General features: G+C 40.7%; 1 protein-coding gene across 8 annotated transcripts in view; it reads left to right on the plus strand.

The window, feature by feature from the left end:
• Window positions 1-19519, plus strand: part of pleca (plectin a) — a 201151-nt gene that overhangs the window by 13122 nt on the left and 168510 nt on the right. For all 8 annotated transcript variants that reach the window (XM_064341169.1, XM_064341173.1, XM_064341183.1 and 5 more), the window contains one exon: window positions 14179-14374. In XM_064341169.1, coding sequence (XP_064197239.1) covers window positions 14179-14374 — 196 coding nt within the window. The remainder of the gene's footprint in view (window positions 1-14178; window positions 14375-19519) is intronic.

Here is a 19519-nt window from a genome sequence, read left to right on the forward strand (position 1 = left end):
GTGAAACTGTTGCTTAGCGGTCAGAGAAGCTCTTCTTATCAATAACTTCTTAGAAATAAAACTACTTGCATATTAGTGCATATTAATGCAATCACACAAGGTTTCTATAAATGACCCATGTAGGTTTAATTAATGTCTTGTGGGAGAGAGAGGGAAAGGGGGTAAAAAGTTAGCAACCCTGACTTGACCTTCAAGCTCTGCCTTCAACTACAATCTGAAGCTGCTCTCTTTTGAAATCTGAGTGAAAGTTTCTCACTGCACAAGTGTCCTAGAGGCAGTGTGGCCTCATAAGTTTGCTGAGTACAGAGGGAACCCGCACAGGGACTCTGTTTGGTGTGAGCTGAACATTGGGTGGGGCTGCTTCACTCTCTCTCCCTGAGGGCCCTGGCGTTTTCATCAGTAACAAACATTCAACAGGTTCAGTCAAACTACTGTAGAGTGCAATCAAGTTATGTTCTCAGATAGAATGAAAACTCCTGGTCATCAAGCTAATACAGTGTTTCTAGAAATACAACATACAACATTTGGACAATGTGTTGACTTTGCTTTCACTTTGCAGAATTGTTATAGAGATCTTACAGGTGGTCTGACTATCAGCTTCCTGGACTAGTACTTGCAGTGCAAAGGCACATGTAGATGATAACTACTGTCTTTTGGGTGGCTCTGAATTTAGCTGTGCCTTTGCTCATATTGAAATGGATACTGTGTACTGTGATACTTGTGGCTGTGCATATTCTCTCCAAACACCTCTCCACATGGTACTTCAGTTAGTGTTTTGTGTTCTTAAGATTATTTTCCAAGAGTGTTATGGCAAAAATCAGACACATGTATGCAACAATCTGTGGATATTATGCATAGGAAGAATATGAGTATATGAAGAAAAATTCAATAGTTCTTTTCAGTTGAGACTGATAAGAACAGTATAGCCAATAGTCATTGTAATATGCAGTCGTCTGAAAGTAGGCAGTCAGTACGTTTGTTGTTAGCTCATTATAACAGGTTGTATCCAGCTACTGCCCATTTGAAGATTCCTCATTTAAGAGAAGGCAGAGACTTGTTGACTGAGACATATACTGACTGCTCCTTTTGCTATTATTAGAGTGACCCACATGTGATGGTGATGCAGGTTCGTTTTACGGTATCAGCTGCCTTCCCTGCCGATGGTGAAATGAGCTACTGTGGCTGAGGTGCAGTGGTCAGGGGGCCTGGAATATCTGTAATCTGTAAATGTTGCCATCTGAGTTGGAACAGCACTTGCTTGCGTCCACACAGCCCCATGGAGGTACCCCACGGAGGTGCTGTAGCACAGCTTGGCTTCAAGACAATGGCCTACAGTAAACAGCTCAGAGGGGAGGTGCTTTAAGGGCTGCAAATACCAACAGTTTACCATGCAGTTATCATTTATAATAGTAGCCTAATGGTGAGAGAATGTATTTATATAGCATATTTCATCTCATAATTTTAAGGAATTTTACAGTGAACAGAACGTGGGAACTCAGTTCAAACATCACCAAAGTGTAGTGCCCACCTGGATAGATGGATAGATTTCACATTATACCTAATTTAAGTTTATAATTATAATGTATAATCACACACCCAGCGATTGGCTTTTTCAAGGCTATTTTGCAAATATTTAGTTTTGCCTGTGCTTTATTTACTTTATGTCCTGCTTAGTGTGTCCTATTGAGAAAAGGCATACAGATTAAAAGCACCATGCTTGTTCAGATGGGCTAACTACACTTGCGTGTTTGGACTGTGAAGTCTCATCAACACTACTGTATTTGGAAGCATAAACTACACAACGAGGAAACTAATTTCATCAACCGCATGGAATCAACAGTGTCACCGCAAATGGTGTTTAAATATGTGGCTGGCTCTGGCATTTATGCTGTGCTAGTAGTCTGAAATATGATTGGCTGGGAATGCTATTCAAGGACGAGAATAATCTTACAGGTATATGGGCAGGTCATAAAGCGATTCTTTATTTATTCAGGATATGTATTTTTTGGACATCAGCCTGTATCCGTTCCTACTCATATTTCAGGATTTTGTTGTGGCTAGATTGAGCTGTGTGAGAACATAATGTTTGATTATGAGGAAAGTAGTCTTCTAGTCTAGAGAATATCACACACTGTATTAAGCCTGGTCTTGAACAAAGGGTCTCTGCTTTTAATATGGTAAAGTTAGTTTTACTAAATTATTTGTATTTTGTAAATTGAGTAAATGGTCTGGATAGTCAAATATGTAAAAATAGTTTGAGTTAAATTTTGATATTCTTAATGCGATTTTTGTTCATTATGGAGGGTTTGTTGGTAAACGTATCCCAGACTTATTATATCACGTCTTAATTTGGAAAGCCTAATGATAAGTTTGGGCCTGTCCCACCAATGCAACAATCTGTCATTCAGTTTAGCATATTGCAGTGCAGACAAGCACACGTCTCCTCCTATGTGTGTGCTGCAAGCCACTGCTTATTTTTACTCCTGCTCACCAGCTGAGTTGCTCAGCATTTGCACTGTTGAGCTGCATTTCACCTGCATCTGGTGCGGCTAAGCCGCCGATGCCTTACCCACCAGAAGAAGTCAGCGACAATCCTGCAGATGGACCAATACTGGAGCCAGTTAAACACAGTCCCGTGGGGTTGCTGGTCACAGATGGCACTCACACAGTCTGGATTTGATACAAGGCTGTGGAATGCGTCTCTTCTAGATAATAATTAGCCTACTGTACTTCAGTTGAGTTCAGTTCAGTCCAATTCCATTCAATTCAATTCAATTGATTTAATTTCAGTTCAATTCAATTCAATTCAGTTCAATATCAACTTTATTTATTGCTGAAGGACAATTAGTTGCTGGGCAGTGAAAAAAGTGTGGTAAACGGCATTAAAAAAATTGAGTATGTACACATAAAAAATGCATGCACATGTGCATTCACTTGTGCTATTCAGGCTCAGAGTGCGGGGGAGAGGTGATCCTTTATCAGCCCGATGGCCTCAGGCTCAAACCTTACTCTCCGCCTGACGGTCTGGCACCGAGGCCAGCGATAGCGTGGACCCAAGGGCAGCAGATCAAAGGCTGGGCTGAGGGCATGAGAGGAGTCACGAAGGATGGCATGTGCTTTTTTAGGACTGTTGTTTGTAAAAGGCGGCCAGTGAGTGGAAGCCTGTTGATTTTGGAGCAGGTGGATACAGTGCTCTGGAGATGATTTTTGTTCTTGAGGCTCAGTGACTGAAACCAGCAGATGAAGGAGAATGAAATTATGCTGTCAATAAAACAACTGTAAAAGGAAGGAGTTGTAGACATTTTAAAATATTGCCTCCCTGTTGTCCTCAAGTTTTTGCTACTCATCAAAGATGGCGCCACGGTATTTATATTTCTCCACTCTGTCAACAGTCTGCCCATGGATGCGTGTTTCTCCATGAACAGGTTGCTGCTTGGAGAAATCCACCATCAGCTCCTTAGTTTTGGAAATGTTCATCTCCAAGAAGGAGTGGTCACACCACTCTACAAATTCCTGCAGAGCTGGATCGTGGTCTAAATTTGAGCCAGAGAGCAGAGACAGGAAAACAGTGTCATCAGCGTATTTGATAATGTGATGGTTATTGTGGACACTCCTACAGTTATCTGTGGAAAGAATGAATAGCAGTGAGGGCGCACGCAACTCTGGAGCAAAAGGAGGAGTGGACGGAGCAAAGAGAAAAGCTACCATCTACAGGGGGATGTATTTGTACGCATTTTGGATGTTGCCATAACATATTTGCAGCACCTTGTTAGAGCGTGTAGGAAATGTGACATATTGGTGTTAATTTTTTAGAGTTTGGTCCACGGAACAGTGGTTGAAGTCCTTGGCTACAAACTCTGGGGAGTAAGGAGATAAAAGTACCAGTTAGTGAAGAGCGTTCATGGTGTGATCAGAAGCAGAAGTAGCATTCACTTTGGGGTGGATATATACAAAGATGAAAAACAACTGAGGGAATTCCCTTGGGAGATAAAAGGGACAGAGTGACACAGCTAACAGATCTATGTCAGATGTTTTACACCAGTGTTTGTTAATGTAAAAGCACACACCCCCACCATGTTCTTTACTAGTCTTTTGTTTGTCACGGTCTAAATGAATGGTCGTGTCTAAGCTGTCAATAAGCAGTGCACCATCTTGGGTACCCTTGTCCATTTTTCAGTAAAAGCCATCAAAGGTGCATTTCTGAATTCATGCATGTAATTGACATTTGCTTGACGCTTATCTGTTTTTCTCTGGAGCGAACAAACAATTCTCAAGAAAATAGTGGAAAGAGAGCTGACCTTCCTATAACGCTTCAGTTGCCTCAAGCTTACCCCGTTGTTTCCTGGCTTTTCTCCTGGCTTGTGGCTTTTGCTGGTGCGGAAAGGCCTAGTCGCTAGTTCTGCTGGAATGTTCCATGAGAGGTTGGTAATGCCCAACGAGCAGTCCTTCAGACTCAACAACAACTCGCTTGGATAAACGCGCTGTGGTAACAGTCCAGGGTAGACACTGTCTCCCAGCAGGGCAGTCCGCGTAAAAAAAAAAAAAACTAAACAAGCCACAGAGTAGTGTGAGGAAGAGTGCATACGGCTTCATGGTACTCCATGTGCTGTATTCCACTTTATGTAAAACAGCTTCCAGGTAGGGTTATCACGTTAATACATAAGACTTAAAAAAAAGACGAGACACAGCTGAACAGGATCTCATGACAAACAAACAGACGACAGACTAGCCCAACCAGATCGCTACGTGAGCAGTGTGTGGAAACATGGGACATGCAGCAGGACATGCCACCTGGCAGCTCCCACAACCAATGTTTTTGATAATGCAGTGCATAGGTCAATTACTGCATGATGGTATGTTTATTCGAATTGGACTGTAATGCAAATTTCTTTCTCAATATACCCATATGCATCCCATGTGTGGCACCACTGTCCTGCAGTGCTGGGTTTTCTCATTTACATTTTGCTCTCCGGTCAGCCTCTGCAGAATTATCTCAGGGAACGCTACTCTGTTATTAGTGTACACTTCATTTTAATACTCCTTTATATTGGGCTTGGCCTATAGTCCACAAGGAATATGGAAATTATTGTATGCACAGTATGCCTCTGTTACCGTTTTACATCCTAGGGCACTTCTGGCAGCACAGTTTGAATAAGTTTGAATAAGGATTATCTGTATAGATACACTGCAGAAAGTCTTTCTTAACATATGTTTTGTCTTGTAATGAGACTTACAATTATTTTTTCTCTCAAGTAGAAAATATTATCTTGTTTTAAGTTGCTGTTTACTTGTCTAGTGAAATGTTCTTACCCCATTGGCAAATCTTGAAATGAGTGAAGCTGTCTCATTGGAAATATTTTTGTATCATTTCACAAAAAAGGAATATAAATAAGATCTAAGTCTAAATTTGAGACTAAAATACTTGAGATTATTGATTTTTTTTTGTTTTTATAGTGCAGATCTGTCCTCCTCTCAGTATACAATAGACAGCCAGCAGCTATGATACCTGTTATGCTCCCTTTGACATGCTTTGTAACAGCATTGGCAGTGAACACTGGCACACCCTCAGTGCTGCCTAGTGAAGTCACCGTTATAGCGTTATCATGTACTCCCCTCTACCCAAGATAGACACACAGTCCAAATCTGAGGCCGAGTGATGAGTCATCTATGAGTTTCACAGGTTTTCTCAATAGCTTTGAACCTACTTTTCTCTACCCATTCACTTGGCCCAGTGCTAAGCTCTTGTCTTTTGCGGGTTTTCTCTGCTTGATATCCCAGAGGTTGCACTAGCATTCAGAAATTAGCGTTTTCAAAATTCAGGCCAGGAAAATGCCTGCACTTTGACCAGTTTAATCTTTTGCATTAAAAAAGAAAAAGAGAAATGCTAAATCCTGTGACCTCTGGATATGCTGAAACATGTAGGCTACTACTGGAAATGCATTGTGGACTTGTGAGCAGTGACCCTAACAGTTCAGGAAGGTATTTGGCAGTGATGGAATCCCCTGTGTGATCACCTGAACACGGGTGCTAACTGTCTTGTTTTTGGCTTGAGATGCATACACATGGCAAACAAAAAGAGCACAACTGAAAACAAAGCTACACCCCTATTAAACCAATTGGCAAAAGGACCCCCCCCCCCCCCTCCACAGTTGCAATACAAATGCATCTATAGCAAAACACTGTGTCTAATGGTAATGATGATGACGTGCATAGATTTAAAACAAGCCAAAGAGCATAGTTTGCTTAGAGATATGAAATCACATCAATGTACTGAATACTGACTGTCAAGTGCCAGGACGCAGAAAGCTCCTTCGGAGTGCATTCCTAAGCCACCTCCCACACCACCTAATTGGCAGTCTGATTGTGTGGTTCCAAAGTCAGAAGTGGACGCCAGGCATTTGACTTTGTAGGCGTCCAGGTGTCACTCAGTATACCCTGAGCTCAGGTCAGTAATTGAAGTATAGAGCTGGCCTATGTGCATTCACCAGACTGACAGCTCATCTTCTTTTGAGAGCCAGAGGCGCAAGAAAACATATTCTCTTGAACAGATTGGTTGCTTAGTAACACATGCCTAATTGTATTCACGTTTGACTTTGTGGGGTACCATGCACAGTCAAGAGCGTGAGCTGAAATTAAGCAGTTTTAGAACATATTATTACCACAAGGGGAGAATGAGCATGGCTTGAAATGATAAATCAGGTCACTGGAGTATAGCATAGTGTGGGGTTCCAGGCTCTGTGCCTAAAACTCATCCTAAGATCTGTTTAATTGTTCTGCAGGTGCTGCTGGGGTAATCTTAACAGTATGGGTAGAGTAATATCCTCTCATTAGTTGTGTGAAAGTATGAGTACAATATGAAGATGCATCTGAATTGCTAGTGTTTCTGTTTAAAAAATTAAACAATCGAAACTGTTCAGCTTCAGGCCAAACGTTAATTTAAGCAATAGCTCTGTTGTTCTGTAGAGACAAAAGGTAGCTTGATGTCAGTAGTATTTCATATTTTTACATTATTCAAGGTTAAATACGGGATTTTTATAGTTTTTAAATATTTCTTCACCGTCATCTTTGTCATATTGATCTTCAGCACTAGCATTTCTGTGGTTGTCTTCATATTAATCTTAATATTTATCATCATCTTGGTCTTAATCCTTACGATTTCTTCATTTTTTCAACATTATGTAGAGGTGTCCAAGTGAGTAATGCAAGTAATACACAGTGCGTAGGCGACATGTTCTTATGAATGACTTTGTTCACACATCATGTCACTTGCAGGTGTTTAGCTGTGCATGTTATCAGCATTCGGTTTCAGTATTCAGAAATGAACAAAAGGACATGCTGTTCCAAAGATGATGGGGAGCTCAGTCCACCAGTAAGGTTTCAGAGATCAGCATGATGTTACAATTCAAATGATTCAGTTGTCACCGCTATGTAATGATTTATTATGTGTGATTTATTACATGCATGATTTTGAGTTTTACTTCAGAAATAAATTCAAAATAACAAATTAAATGCCCTAGGTTTTATGTCACAAAAAATAATAAGGTGCAATGAATTAGGTGCAGCTCACTGAGGATTCTTTCCATGTTTTTTAAAGGGAAAATCACTCTGGGTCCTTTACCATCAGTGGTCCATTTGTCATTACCAGTATAGCTCTGGGATGTAGCATTCTGAGAGCATGTGGCTGTGAAACTTTCCCTGCCAAGGGAAACATCACAGCTCACTTCCCCTCTGCTATGTCTTTGTGCCCTTTCTCCCTGGCAGTAGAAATATACTGCAGTACGGAACCTGAATGCCAGTTGTTAATGTTGCGAATATATGCTTACCCCTGATGTGGAGAATTAGATTAGCTATATCGAGTGCTCTACTCAATCTCTTTTTGTATTGCAGGCAGCTCAGACTGGTGACCTCTCAGTTTATCTGTCTTTGGTTGTAGATGTAGCCTAATCGTGGCTGTTAAAGGCCGTTTGGATGACAGGATAGTTTTGCTTTTTTCTACTTGTATTTGTTTTATTTACAGCAACAGTTAGGTGTGGAAACTGAACGTGTTAACATAAATAATTTCCCTCTCATTTCAGCAAATTATTTTCATAGCAACAGAGCTTCAAGGGTCGTGGGAAGTCTGTGTGCAAAACTATGACTAGCTATATTGCGAAAACTTATGAATACAGGACAATATCTTCTTGATATTGGTATCAGCTGATATTAGCTTAAAACAAATTTATCAGTATTGGCCCAATGCTAATATTTTGGCTTATATGATTTTTCTATGTGATGATGCAACATAGGCTACATGCGCCAGGGAAATGGTGTATTTGACTCGCTGCTCATGCTGTAAATTGATATAATGTGAGGCACAAAAAGTAGCCTATTCATGGTCTTCACATTCATCTTTTTTACGATCCAGTCTCTTAAGCAAAACTTTACACCCAGTAACTCTCTAGACTTATTTCTACTTAATAATAAAGTAAGCAAGTTGGAATATTTTGTTATGCAAATAAATGTTTTTTTACATTTTCCCTTCAAAGTTTATATCTGTAGTAGTTGTCTTTTATTGTAACCTATACATTGAAAAATCTACCCTGGACACGTTACGTACATGGCCCTTAATAGGGGGATTTCTAAATGCATGCTCAAAGGCTTGAAGCTTGCAAACAGCCCCCCAAGGTGCATTTTAAGTGGGCTTTCCCTGCACATTTTCTTTGTAATAACATCCCCTAACATTTTCACCGTTTGATTCAGATTTATTTCATAGCACAAATCAGCTGGACTGTATGTTGTCCACATTGTTGTTTATTGGCTTCCTTCAGAGATCTCTTCTGATCTGCTTGTCCTGCCTCGACGTCGGGAAATCTAATGCATTGTTCACCACTCCCGGAATATTGACAGATTGGTTGACATATTCAGAAAGTCCCTGTTTAGCTAGGCTATATATTACTTTTATGGATTGCACATAGCACTTAGCATGCCCAGAAAGAACAGCCTTCCTACATAAAGCACCTAGCAAGTGCAATGGAGTCACAGGTAGACCATCGGGCAATGTTAAATGAATATTGTTTGGTCCTCCAAGTCGCCCTGTGTTTATCACAGAAGCGAGATGGTGCTCTTGTCAGAAAAGTAAAATTTATTTTTTATTAAATCTATACAGTATATCAATAAACCTATATAATCCAGTAATTTTCTGCCATTTTATTGCACCTGGGTGTTATGGTCAGGTGAGACGAAAACTGAGTGTGGCATTGTAAGAAGGAAGTCGTAAAGAATGTCAAACCAGTAGTGAAATATGGTGGTGGATTTTTATGTTTTGGGGCTATTTTGCATATTCTGTTCCTAGGGCTCTTGTTAAAGTTGATGAACTCCAGCAAGGATCAAGACCTGGTATCACCCCACCAGAAAGCTCGAACTTGGCTAAAAAATTGATCTTTCAGTGAGAAAATGCTGAACATATCTCAATATGACCGAAAGTTAAGTGACCACAAAATTACTGTTTTGCAATGGCCATCTCGGTATCCAGACTTGAAACTGATCAAAAATAAATTGAAGAGTGCAGTCCATAAGCACACGGATCATGAAAATTTCCTGTAGGAAATTTGGGAATGGTCATAGATGCTCCCACGGAAGATGACCCAGTAGTTTTATCCTTGTGAAGGGAGGGTGCACAATGTACTGAAAACAGATGTGAGAATAACTGACATCTTTTTGGGAAAAAATACAAAACTCTTTTTCTCTGAATAATTGTATTAGCACAAAATAGTACAATTTTACCATTTTGAGCATATGATGTAGCCTAGTATAACTTATTACCTGTATTGTTTAAATTATGCAGCCTTCTTTACTATTAGTTTTTTTTGTCAAGGGTATGAATATTTGTTGAGGGCACTGTGTGTTTTCAGACAAATTCTTGTATTTTGTTTCATATTGTTTCAGATATTTCAGATATTTTATATAGCAGTAGTTAGTTATTTGAGTGAGTGATAGGCTCTTTTTTCACTGCTGTTTGGGCAGAACGGGAGACCATGAATGAGTCACAGTTCCTGTTTCAGCACATGGATGGGCAGAGTTTCTGCATGATTCTAAAGTCCACTGCGCACTGATAATGGCTGGGTTAGAATTCGGTCTTGCGTAGATTTTTTTGGTGAAAATCCGCCTCTGTCACTTTCACTCATAACTCTGTAAAAGACAGCTCAGTCTTGTGTGGAAGGTTGTGTACGAAAATACATTTTGATGTTTAATGAGTATGTTATGAAATAACAGAGCATAGCTGCGGTTCATTGTATTTGTAACAGCTACACAGCCATCCCTGAGTTATGTTTATGACCTCTTTTTTACCCTTTAGGAAACTGTAGACGAGGTGGGTCTGACGTTTACTGTTTATCATGTTGTGAGAGGCACGTGGGCATGTACTGTAGCTGCCAGTAGAAGAAGCTCAGTTGTTTCAACTAAAAACTTTCTGGGTTCTAAACAAGTATTGCATTTTCACTGACTGTCAACAATACTGTTTTTATTTGTCTGATATATGAAATAATATATTATATTCTGTATGTATATATATACTACTGATATTGAAATTATGTACTTTAGTTGCCATATAGGCTATACCCTTTCTCATGAGGGACCATGTTTGGCAATCAATATGACATTATATGGGCAGGAAATTAGCTCACTATAAAAACGGCTGCATGTTCTGCAGTTCCTCGGACATCATATAAAACTGGTCATGTGACTGGAATTGTTGCTTTTTTGAAGCTGTCTTTGAGACCATCCAGAGAAATAAATAAATGAAATTCTAATAAATTAAATTATTAATGAATTAAATACCACATTTAATTCAATAGGATATATAGTGCAGTTTGTAAGTATTTGGACAATGACACATTTTTTTGTTGTTGTTGTTTTGGCTCTGTACTTGAGCACGTTGGATAAGCACATGAAGGAATTTCAGCCCTTTTAATACGTAGTACCCCCATTTTAGAGGACCAAAGTAATTGGACAGTTGGTGGCTCAGCTGTTTCTTGGCCAGCTGTGTGTTTCTTCATCATTACTTCATTCAAAAGAAAGCTAACAAAAGGTCTAGAGTCGATTCTAGGTGTGGAATTTACATTCGGAGTCTGTTGCTATTGTCTCTCAACATGACGACCAGAAAATTATTGATGACAGTAAAGCAGGCCACGATAAGGCTGAAAAATCAGACCATTGGGTGTGTGAAAATCAATTGTTCGGTACATTGTTAAAAAGGAAGACTTAACCAGTGCGCTCAGAAAATGACAGTGACCCCAATTCAACCAAGGAGTTTTTCAGGGCCAAAAAGTGGAATCCTCTTCATTGGCTAAGTCAGTCACCCGACTGAATCCAACTGAACATGCGTTTCACTTGCTGAAGACAAGACTGAAGGCAAAACGCCCCCAAAACAAACAGGAGCTGAAGATGGCTGCAGTACAGGCCTGGCAGAGCATCACCAGGGAAGATACCCTGCGTCTGGTGAGGTCTTTGGGTCACAGACTTCAGGCAGTCAACGGATGGATTTGCAGCTAATTACTAAATATGATGACTTCTTTTAAGATTATGTAGATTTGTCCAATTACATCTAAAATGGGGGAACTGTTTTAAAAAAGGGCTATAGTTCCTGGACAGATATACATAGGCCTATACCTTTAATTTAACCTGACAATCTGCACTTTAACCTCATATTGTATTATTTCAAATCAAATGTGCTGGATCACAGAGCCCAAACAACAAATATTTGTTCTAATATTTATGGACTGCACTGAAGATAAATGATAAACTTGTTATATCATACACTGTTACTGGAATACTCTTTCATGTGTCTTTTAGTATTTATTTCAATGCTGAGTAGAATCTTTCGGAATGTACTGTATCTCCGTACACACGTTGTACAAAACACCAGTCGTGACTGGGGTGTCACTCAGCAAAACACCTCTTCTGTGATGAGACCTAATCCTCTTAAAATTTCCCACCAGGAATCTGTCAGCTTAAAGGGTCTTTTAACAAGTGCCAGATTTAGTCCATATTCCCTTCCAAACCAGCGCCTTCCCAAAATAAAATACACACCGGAAGTAGAACGCGAAACGGATGGCGAAGTGATTCGTCAGAGCTCGGAGGGGATTTAGGAATGGAATGTCAGAGGTCAAATGCCATCATCCTGTGCATGTACAGTTTTTGAATGCAGCTGCTCTGTAGCCAGCCTTCTGTCTGCACACTGCATGTTTAGTGTGGGGTTTCCTCCTGCGCCCCTCCTTGACTGGAGCAGAGCAGGAAGAAGAAAGTATGCGGATTGGAGTGATGCTGAAATGCTTGGCCTGATTCATCAGAATTACAGAGTTGCTTCAGGTGTGAAGAGGTTCCTTTTAGGGTAAAAAAAAGTACCTTTTTAAAAACTCTTTTGAAGGCTGCCAGATTTGCTTAGTTACATTTTGCTGTCACATCATTGATTGTAATATATGACACTGAATTCCGGTGTCAGCATAAGAAACATATTTCCCTCTTCATGTTGCATTACTCTGGGGAATAATGGTTCTTTAGCCAAATGGAGGAATGGCTTATACAGGAAGTGTCTGAGAAAATAACTGCTGACAGAGAGTCATGGATCTGTCAGGGCATGTCATTCAGGCAAAGAAAAGTATTTTCAGAGGACCAGCTACTCTAAAGCAACAACCTCAACACTCATTCTTAATTATGAATTATATTATGTGTTGAAGCATGGAAAATATAGAAGTTCACCATGTAAATTTAATATTATATAGGCCTATTTGTGTAAAATACTCTGTTGGAGGCACAATGAGTTCATACATAGCAAAGGTGGGAAGCTTTTGTAATCATGCAAATCATGTCCAGTAAATGATTAGTCTAATTGTATAAGCAAAATATGGCGTGAAATGCAAGAACCCTCCTTATCCATGTTGCATATCGCTTTCAGAGAACGAAACTGGAAAAGCTACTCCCACAAATGTCTCAAACAATTTATACAACATCCGAATGCCTCATGGTAGCCTGACCCATCTCCTGGGTCCTGACACTACATATTAGTGAACCGCTATGAAGCATATGGGCTGTGCAGGCAGGCTGCCCCATTAACACACCGGTCGGCATAAATTCCCAGCGGAAAGGCCGCCGCAGTCTCCCGTCTTTATTGCTCGATTCTCTGCTCTCTTGTGCGCGAGCGCTTGTTATGGGAGACGATCGAGCGGAAACGGATCCTGGGCTGAGCCGCAGCTTCGTCGGCAGCTGCGCGGTTTCTGGAACGCGCGCTCGCCCTGAATGCCCGACGTCAGCGAGCCCCGCCCGCACGCATCGGTTTGTGTTTTTCGTTCAGGGTCCAGTTATGGTTACAAATACAGCTGGATAGGGGTGTCAAAGCTCAGGTCCTGGAGGGACACGGTGCCTGGATATGTGAGGTTTCCTCTCAGTCAGCGGGCAGTTAAGCCTTGAGAACAAGGTCTGAGGGCTAGTTCGCCGATCGACGATTTAAATGAATCATTCATGCCGCAGAATCCGGCAGACACTGTGAATTGTGACACGTGTGATTAAGGTTGTCGGTAGAGATCTGATGGGTCAAGTGCAGTCAATGGTCTTGAGTTCAGATGGTTACAGGGAACCCAATCCCAGCTGGTGCTGTGTAGTAGCCACGGGCAAGGCACTTAGAAAATATCAGTGTAAAAAATGTACTGTACAATTTGATATTCGTAAGCATAATCAAATCAGATCATGCTGAATATAAAAAATGTAGCATTTGTAATTATGCTATGTTGTTCTATGTTGACAGAAACAGAGAGAGTGCGACAGCAGGAAAACACACTAACTTTAAATGGCCAGACAGCAATACCAAGATTACAGAGTAACAGAACTTGAGCTGAAAACATTACATTAAGACAATTAAATGGGAATAAACTATCTGGCCATGACAGTGCGCAATGTTGAAGACTTCCTGAAAGACTGCGTTCTCTAAATAGCGAGTTTTGCATGCCTGCTTTGTATAACATAGTATTTTTGTATGGCTGTCGTGGAGGCACAGTTCACATGGTTTACATACTACAGCACTACGTCTGAGGCCTTCATATTCCGGGTGCAATGTTAGGAATATCCTGTGAGGTGCTTTGAGTTTATTGGTGGTACAGACTTTGTGCAGATGTGTGACATGGTGTGAACGTGACTGTCATCCTTCAGGCCATGATGGAGAGATGGGAGAAGCAGAGGGACTGGTGGGAGGAGGCCTCCAGCGATCGGAGCAGCTCGTCCTGCTCGCCGCAGCCCGGGGACACCCTGCCCTGGAACATGGCCAAGCACCAGAGGGTGAAGCGCTCACAGTCCGCCTCCGGGGAGGTGCTGGACCCTGCCGAGAGGGCCGTGTTCCGCATCGCAGGTGAGGGCCCCCCTGCGCCCCTTCTGCTCACGCGCCCGCCTCAGTATGGGAGTGCTCCAACACAGCCGCACGCTCGCCCCAGAGCGCACACACGCGTGCACATGCTGAGACCTGTCCACACGCAAACACACACATACTGAGACCTGTCCAGGAGCAAATGCTTGCCTATGGAAAGTCACACCCAGCTACGTGCACTAACACACAGGCGCAAGAGCACACCCTTTACTGCTTTATTTCAGACCACAGTTTAATATAGAGCAAAAAACTCCTGTTCATGTTCATGCATTTCTTACAGATACACACACACCCCTGAATGCATGCATGGTCACAGTGAAGCCAGCACACGTATGCACAAGTGCACATTTTGCAAAACAAACGCACCCACGCGTATACGCACACACATTCACGCACACACACACACATACACACACACGCACATACACGCATGCACACGCCACAGAACAATGCATATTAAACAATAAGGCCCCCTGGCCCAGTTTGTTTTAGAAATAATTGATATGTTCACAAAACTGCATAATAACATTAAACAATGCACAACACTTAGACACGCGAGCATTGTGTACATACATGTCCAGCTGCCCGCAATTGTTTTAAATCACCTAGCAACCCCTCTTGGATTAAGGCTGTCATTTTTAACATATGTTGTTTGCATGCGTACCCACTGGTTAAATACCTTTTTACAGTGCCAGAATACATTTTTAAATTAAAAAAAAAAACGTTTTCCACTTGAATCAGTGCATCTGCTTTATGTGTCAAGGGCTGCTGCTGCCGGCCTGTGGAAACATGTAATATCTGAGCAGTAAAATTCCTTGTTATGATTCACCAGTCATTTCTGGACAAAACCAGGTGGAATATATTGCTACCCTGCATTGCTCTCTTCCTGTCAAGAAGAAGGCTTAACACCCTGTGGAGCCGGAACAATAGGGCTGTTCGAATGGCGACATTCCCTCTGTTTGGGGAGAATATATTTACTTTATAACAGTGCGCGATCTTGTTGGCAGTGTTAATATATTGTTGGTCTTCTCACAGTAGCCCATTCATTCGTTGCCGGGCATAGCTGGTCTATTATCAAAGCATCGTTTGCATTATCATCAGTTTTGCATTATGTAAGATGACGGAGAGCTTACACGCACTAGAGTATGAACCTCCTAACAAATTATAATTGTTCCTCGGTGAGGGATTTTGTTCGACAGATAAAACCAAACCATGGAATCTACAAGAAAAACTAGTTAAACATGCATTAAACTGTGGAATGATTTTATTGTCAAATATAATTGTCCTCACGTTTATATGTAGTTAGGGGAGAAGTGGGCCCATCTCTGGCCTATAGTTAGCTTGAGGAAATGAAATGCCAAATTAGAAGTTTAAAACTAATCTATTCCACAAGCAGCAGATGATTCTGGTCTTGTCGGTTAAAAGACTATTTTAAATCTGTCTGTAAAGCTTAGCATGGGCACTGGGTCCATCCTATCCTTGCTTCTTAGCTGCATTTAAGTAAAATTCCTGAAAGTGATGATGGACCTTTTGGACGCATAAAAGCTGAATAAGTCCATATGAATCAGCCAGATCCATATTTCTCCCTGGGTCTGTCTCCTAGCTGGGCTCGGCTGGGTGAGGCTAGGCTGGGTCAGCACTCTCTGTGCGGTCCTTTCATTTCCTCCCTGTATGCAGGTACTTTGCTCCCCAACACAGGGTCACTGTGTTGGTAAGCGGATATCTGGGTAATTCAGAGATCTTTATCTTATTCATACAGTGCAGCCTGTAAGAATTTGGTCAGTGACGTAATTTGTCTTGTTTTGCGCTCTGCTCTCCAGCATATTGTATTTAAAATGAAACTACGAATATGAGGATAAAATGCAGACATTCAGATTTAATTTGAGGGTATTTGCATCCATATCCATTTATCCATGTTGGAATTACTTTTTATGCTTTTTTAAGGGACTGAAAGTAATTGGACAAATTAACCATAGACATCACCAGGTGCTGGGTCAGACCTGTACTAGTCTGTACCCATCTTCAGTCCCTGTTTCTTTTGGAAGGATTTTTTCTTCAGTACTGTCATCCAAATTTAAATGCATGGTCAGTTAGATTCAGTTTGGGTGATTGACTTAACCAGTTAAGAACATTCCTCTTTTTCGCCAATGGCACAGAGCTAAAGTCCTTGGTTGCTTTAGCTTTGTGTCATTGTCCTGCTGCAAGGTGAAGCGCTGTCCATTGAGTTTTGAGGCATTTGGTTGGATCTGAGCAGATAAGATGTTTCTATACACTTAAACAGTCACATCATCAATAAAGACAAGTGAGCCAGTTCCAGTGGCATACATGCCTAAGCCATAAAACCACCCCCACCATGATTCAAAGATGAAGGGGATCATGAGCACTTCCTCTCTTTCTCCAAACTTTCCTCTTTCCATCAGGTTACATTGGTACAGGTTAATACTCATCTCAACTGTCCATAAGTTTTTTTTGTACTCTCCAGTTTTTTGATGCACTTTTTGGCAAACTCTAACCTGGCCATTCTGTTCTTCAGGTTTACCAGTGGTTTGCATCTTGCTGTAAACCCTTTGAGGTTCTGTGTGGTGTAGCCTTCTCTTTATTTTGTTCTTTTAAACAGCTGTGCCTAAATTCTGGAGTTTGTTCGGCAGTTGAAAAGGGGTTTTTGTTCACAGTAGTCTGTGGTCATGTCAGTTGACCTTACAGAGAATAGATTTAAAAGCTGGCATGTAGACCACGCTGATCTTGGGTCAGTTCCGAGGCTTTCGAAGTGCATCCAGCAGGCTCATCTGGACATTCCTTACTGTTCTGGAGCAGCTCACTGTTTGGAGTATCATGAAACCGTTAAGCTTGACAGGTGTGCCGCACAGCAACAGTCAATAAGTAGAGATCACTGGAAAGGAAATTCAGTGGGTCGATCAAGCAAGGCGAGAAAGCTGGTCTGTGGAAAAGACTTGAGTTATGCCTTTATTGTGAACCACACTGTGGCACGAAGCAAAAAACTGTGTTCTCTGACATCCCATTAGAGAGAAAAAATATCTGTTTGGCATTTTAAAGTTACTATCTGTCTTTGGGTGTAGGCTGAAAGCCACCCCTTCTGACATTTTATAACCCCTTAGATCTCACATCGCTCCCATTCGTAGCTGCCTTGGAAACCAGGTGTACAATTACCGCTACAAGGAAGCTGCTTTCCTTATTTTTGTATCTGAACTGTTTCTGTTTTATTGTGCATTTTGTTGTAACATTAACTTGTAGCAAGTATGAATTAGTAATAGGTAGCCTACATTGTGTCAAGTGTGTGCACTTCATATTGAAATTTATGTTCTGATGTCATGGCTTATGCATAGTTATATCTACTTTGCACTGCTCTGGTTTTATCATCTCCTGTGGTGCCTACATTATCCCTTGTTATTTGCTCTTAGTATTTTTGTCATAATGGCCGTTTTGTCTAAACGCACTTTGGACAAAACGCATCCGCAAAATATATAAACGTGGTTAAATGCCAAATTGCCGATATATTTCAGTACGTTCCCACTGACAAAGGTTTCAGGGAGTGCAATGCATTCTAAAAACACGGCTTGCTTTTAGAGGGTAGTATCTGTAATATTTTCGAGGTGTATTAATTAGAGCTTCAGTAATGAATGGTTCTGAATGTACAGGCTTGTGTGGTGGATTAGACATTTTAAATGCTGTGTAATGAATCTCGGTGAAATGGAAGTGCTACGTTTTTGTTGAATTTAGACGTGGAAAGACTCGTTCCATTTTGTTCCTAGTGAGACTAACATTCTATAAATAATGTGTAGTTTTCCCTTAGCCTCCCATCTTATTTTTCAAAAGGGCTGCTTTAATAAGCCGTGAAGTATATTTTTTCTGAAAAGAAAGCGCTGAAGTTCTTCAATACATTGCTGCTTGTGTTGGTGGGCTGTGTACGTGAAATGATACTCCATTAAAACTTGACATTATTTGTGCATGCAACGGGCAGTCTGTGGTCCTATAATCTCTGGGATTTATAAATGGTGCCCACTTGGCATCTTTTCATTATTATGAAATATGAATTCATATTGGTTCTGCACTCAAAATGCAGTATGAGTACCGATTTACAAGTATACTGGTAAAGAATATTCCAGGTGACAGTATTGGTTGACCATATCAAAAAGTGGGGGACATTCACATAAGAGCAAGACATTACTCTTACTTGACAGTGCTCATTTTGTTACTTTTTTATTTATTTTTTTACTTTTTTTTGTATAATTATAAAACACATTGACGGATCTTTGTTGAAGTTCAGGAAAAATTATGCATGATTCATGGATCCATGGGTGGCTGAGAAAGACAGAAACTCTGCTACTCTTGCAGTTAGGATGCTGCCATATGCTTATAATAACATGGAAAAACATTTCCCTTTTGAATATGAAGCCTTCCTTTATTAGTTTAGTGTATGTGGTTTTCTGATCTTTGACAGTTTTTTCCTGCTACCCTTGTCCTTCCTCCATTATCCAGTGTGACATAATGAAACCGCAACTGGCTTTGTGGAGCTTCACCAACCCTTCCGAAACAATCAATTCTTTTCATATATGTCATTCCAGCATGTTGGCTTTCTTGATTTGATAGCTTTTGTGACAATGGAAGGCTGTACTGAATATATATTCTGCATATAATATATAATCAGAACAGCAGCACAAATCACTGCTGTCAAGGCATTACACAGTCATTTTTGAAACAGTAATGTGTAATTTTGTATTGCGAAATGTACTGAGTAATTATTGCTGGCTTGAGCTCAGTGGGATATACAGAATATAACCAACAGTGTATTATTAAGCAAAAATGACAACATATTGGAACATCTATTTGGAGTATGTCCATATTCGTATATCCATGTATTATTCCATGTATTGCAATATACTTTTCAATGTATGCCAATTTATTTTCATTGCATAAGGGCGGACAGATTTTCTGTCCTGGTTGAATCTCTATCATATCATTATGCTGTGTAAAGTTATTTTTTTTATTCTGATGCAGTAGCTTTCATTAAACTGGCTCAGTCAACTGCAAGAGGCACAGCCCTAAAGGACTGTATAAGGCCAACAGGAGAAAGGGAGAAGGCCAATGTTGTTCACCGTGTTGTATTGAGGT

This window comes from Anguilla rostrata, chromosome 1 (genome assembly GCF_018555375.3).
Source record: "Anguilla rostrata isolate EN2019 chromosome 1, ASM1855537v3, whole genome shotgun sequence".
NCBI lineage: Eukaryota > Metazoa > Chordata > Actinopteri > Anguilliformes > Anguillidae > Anguilla > Anguilla rostrata.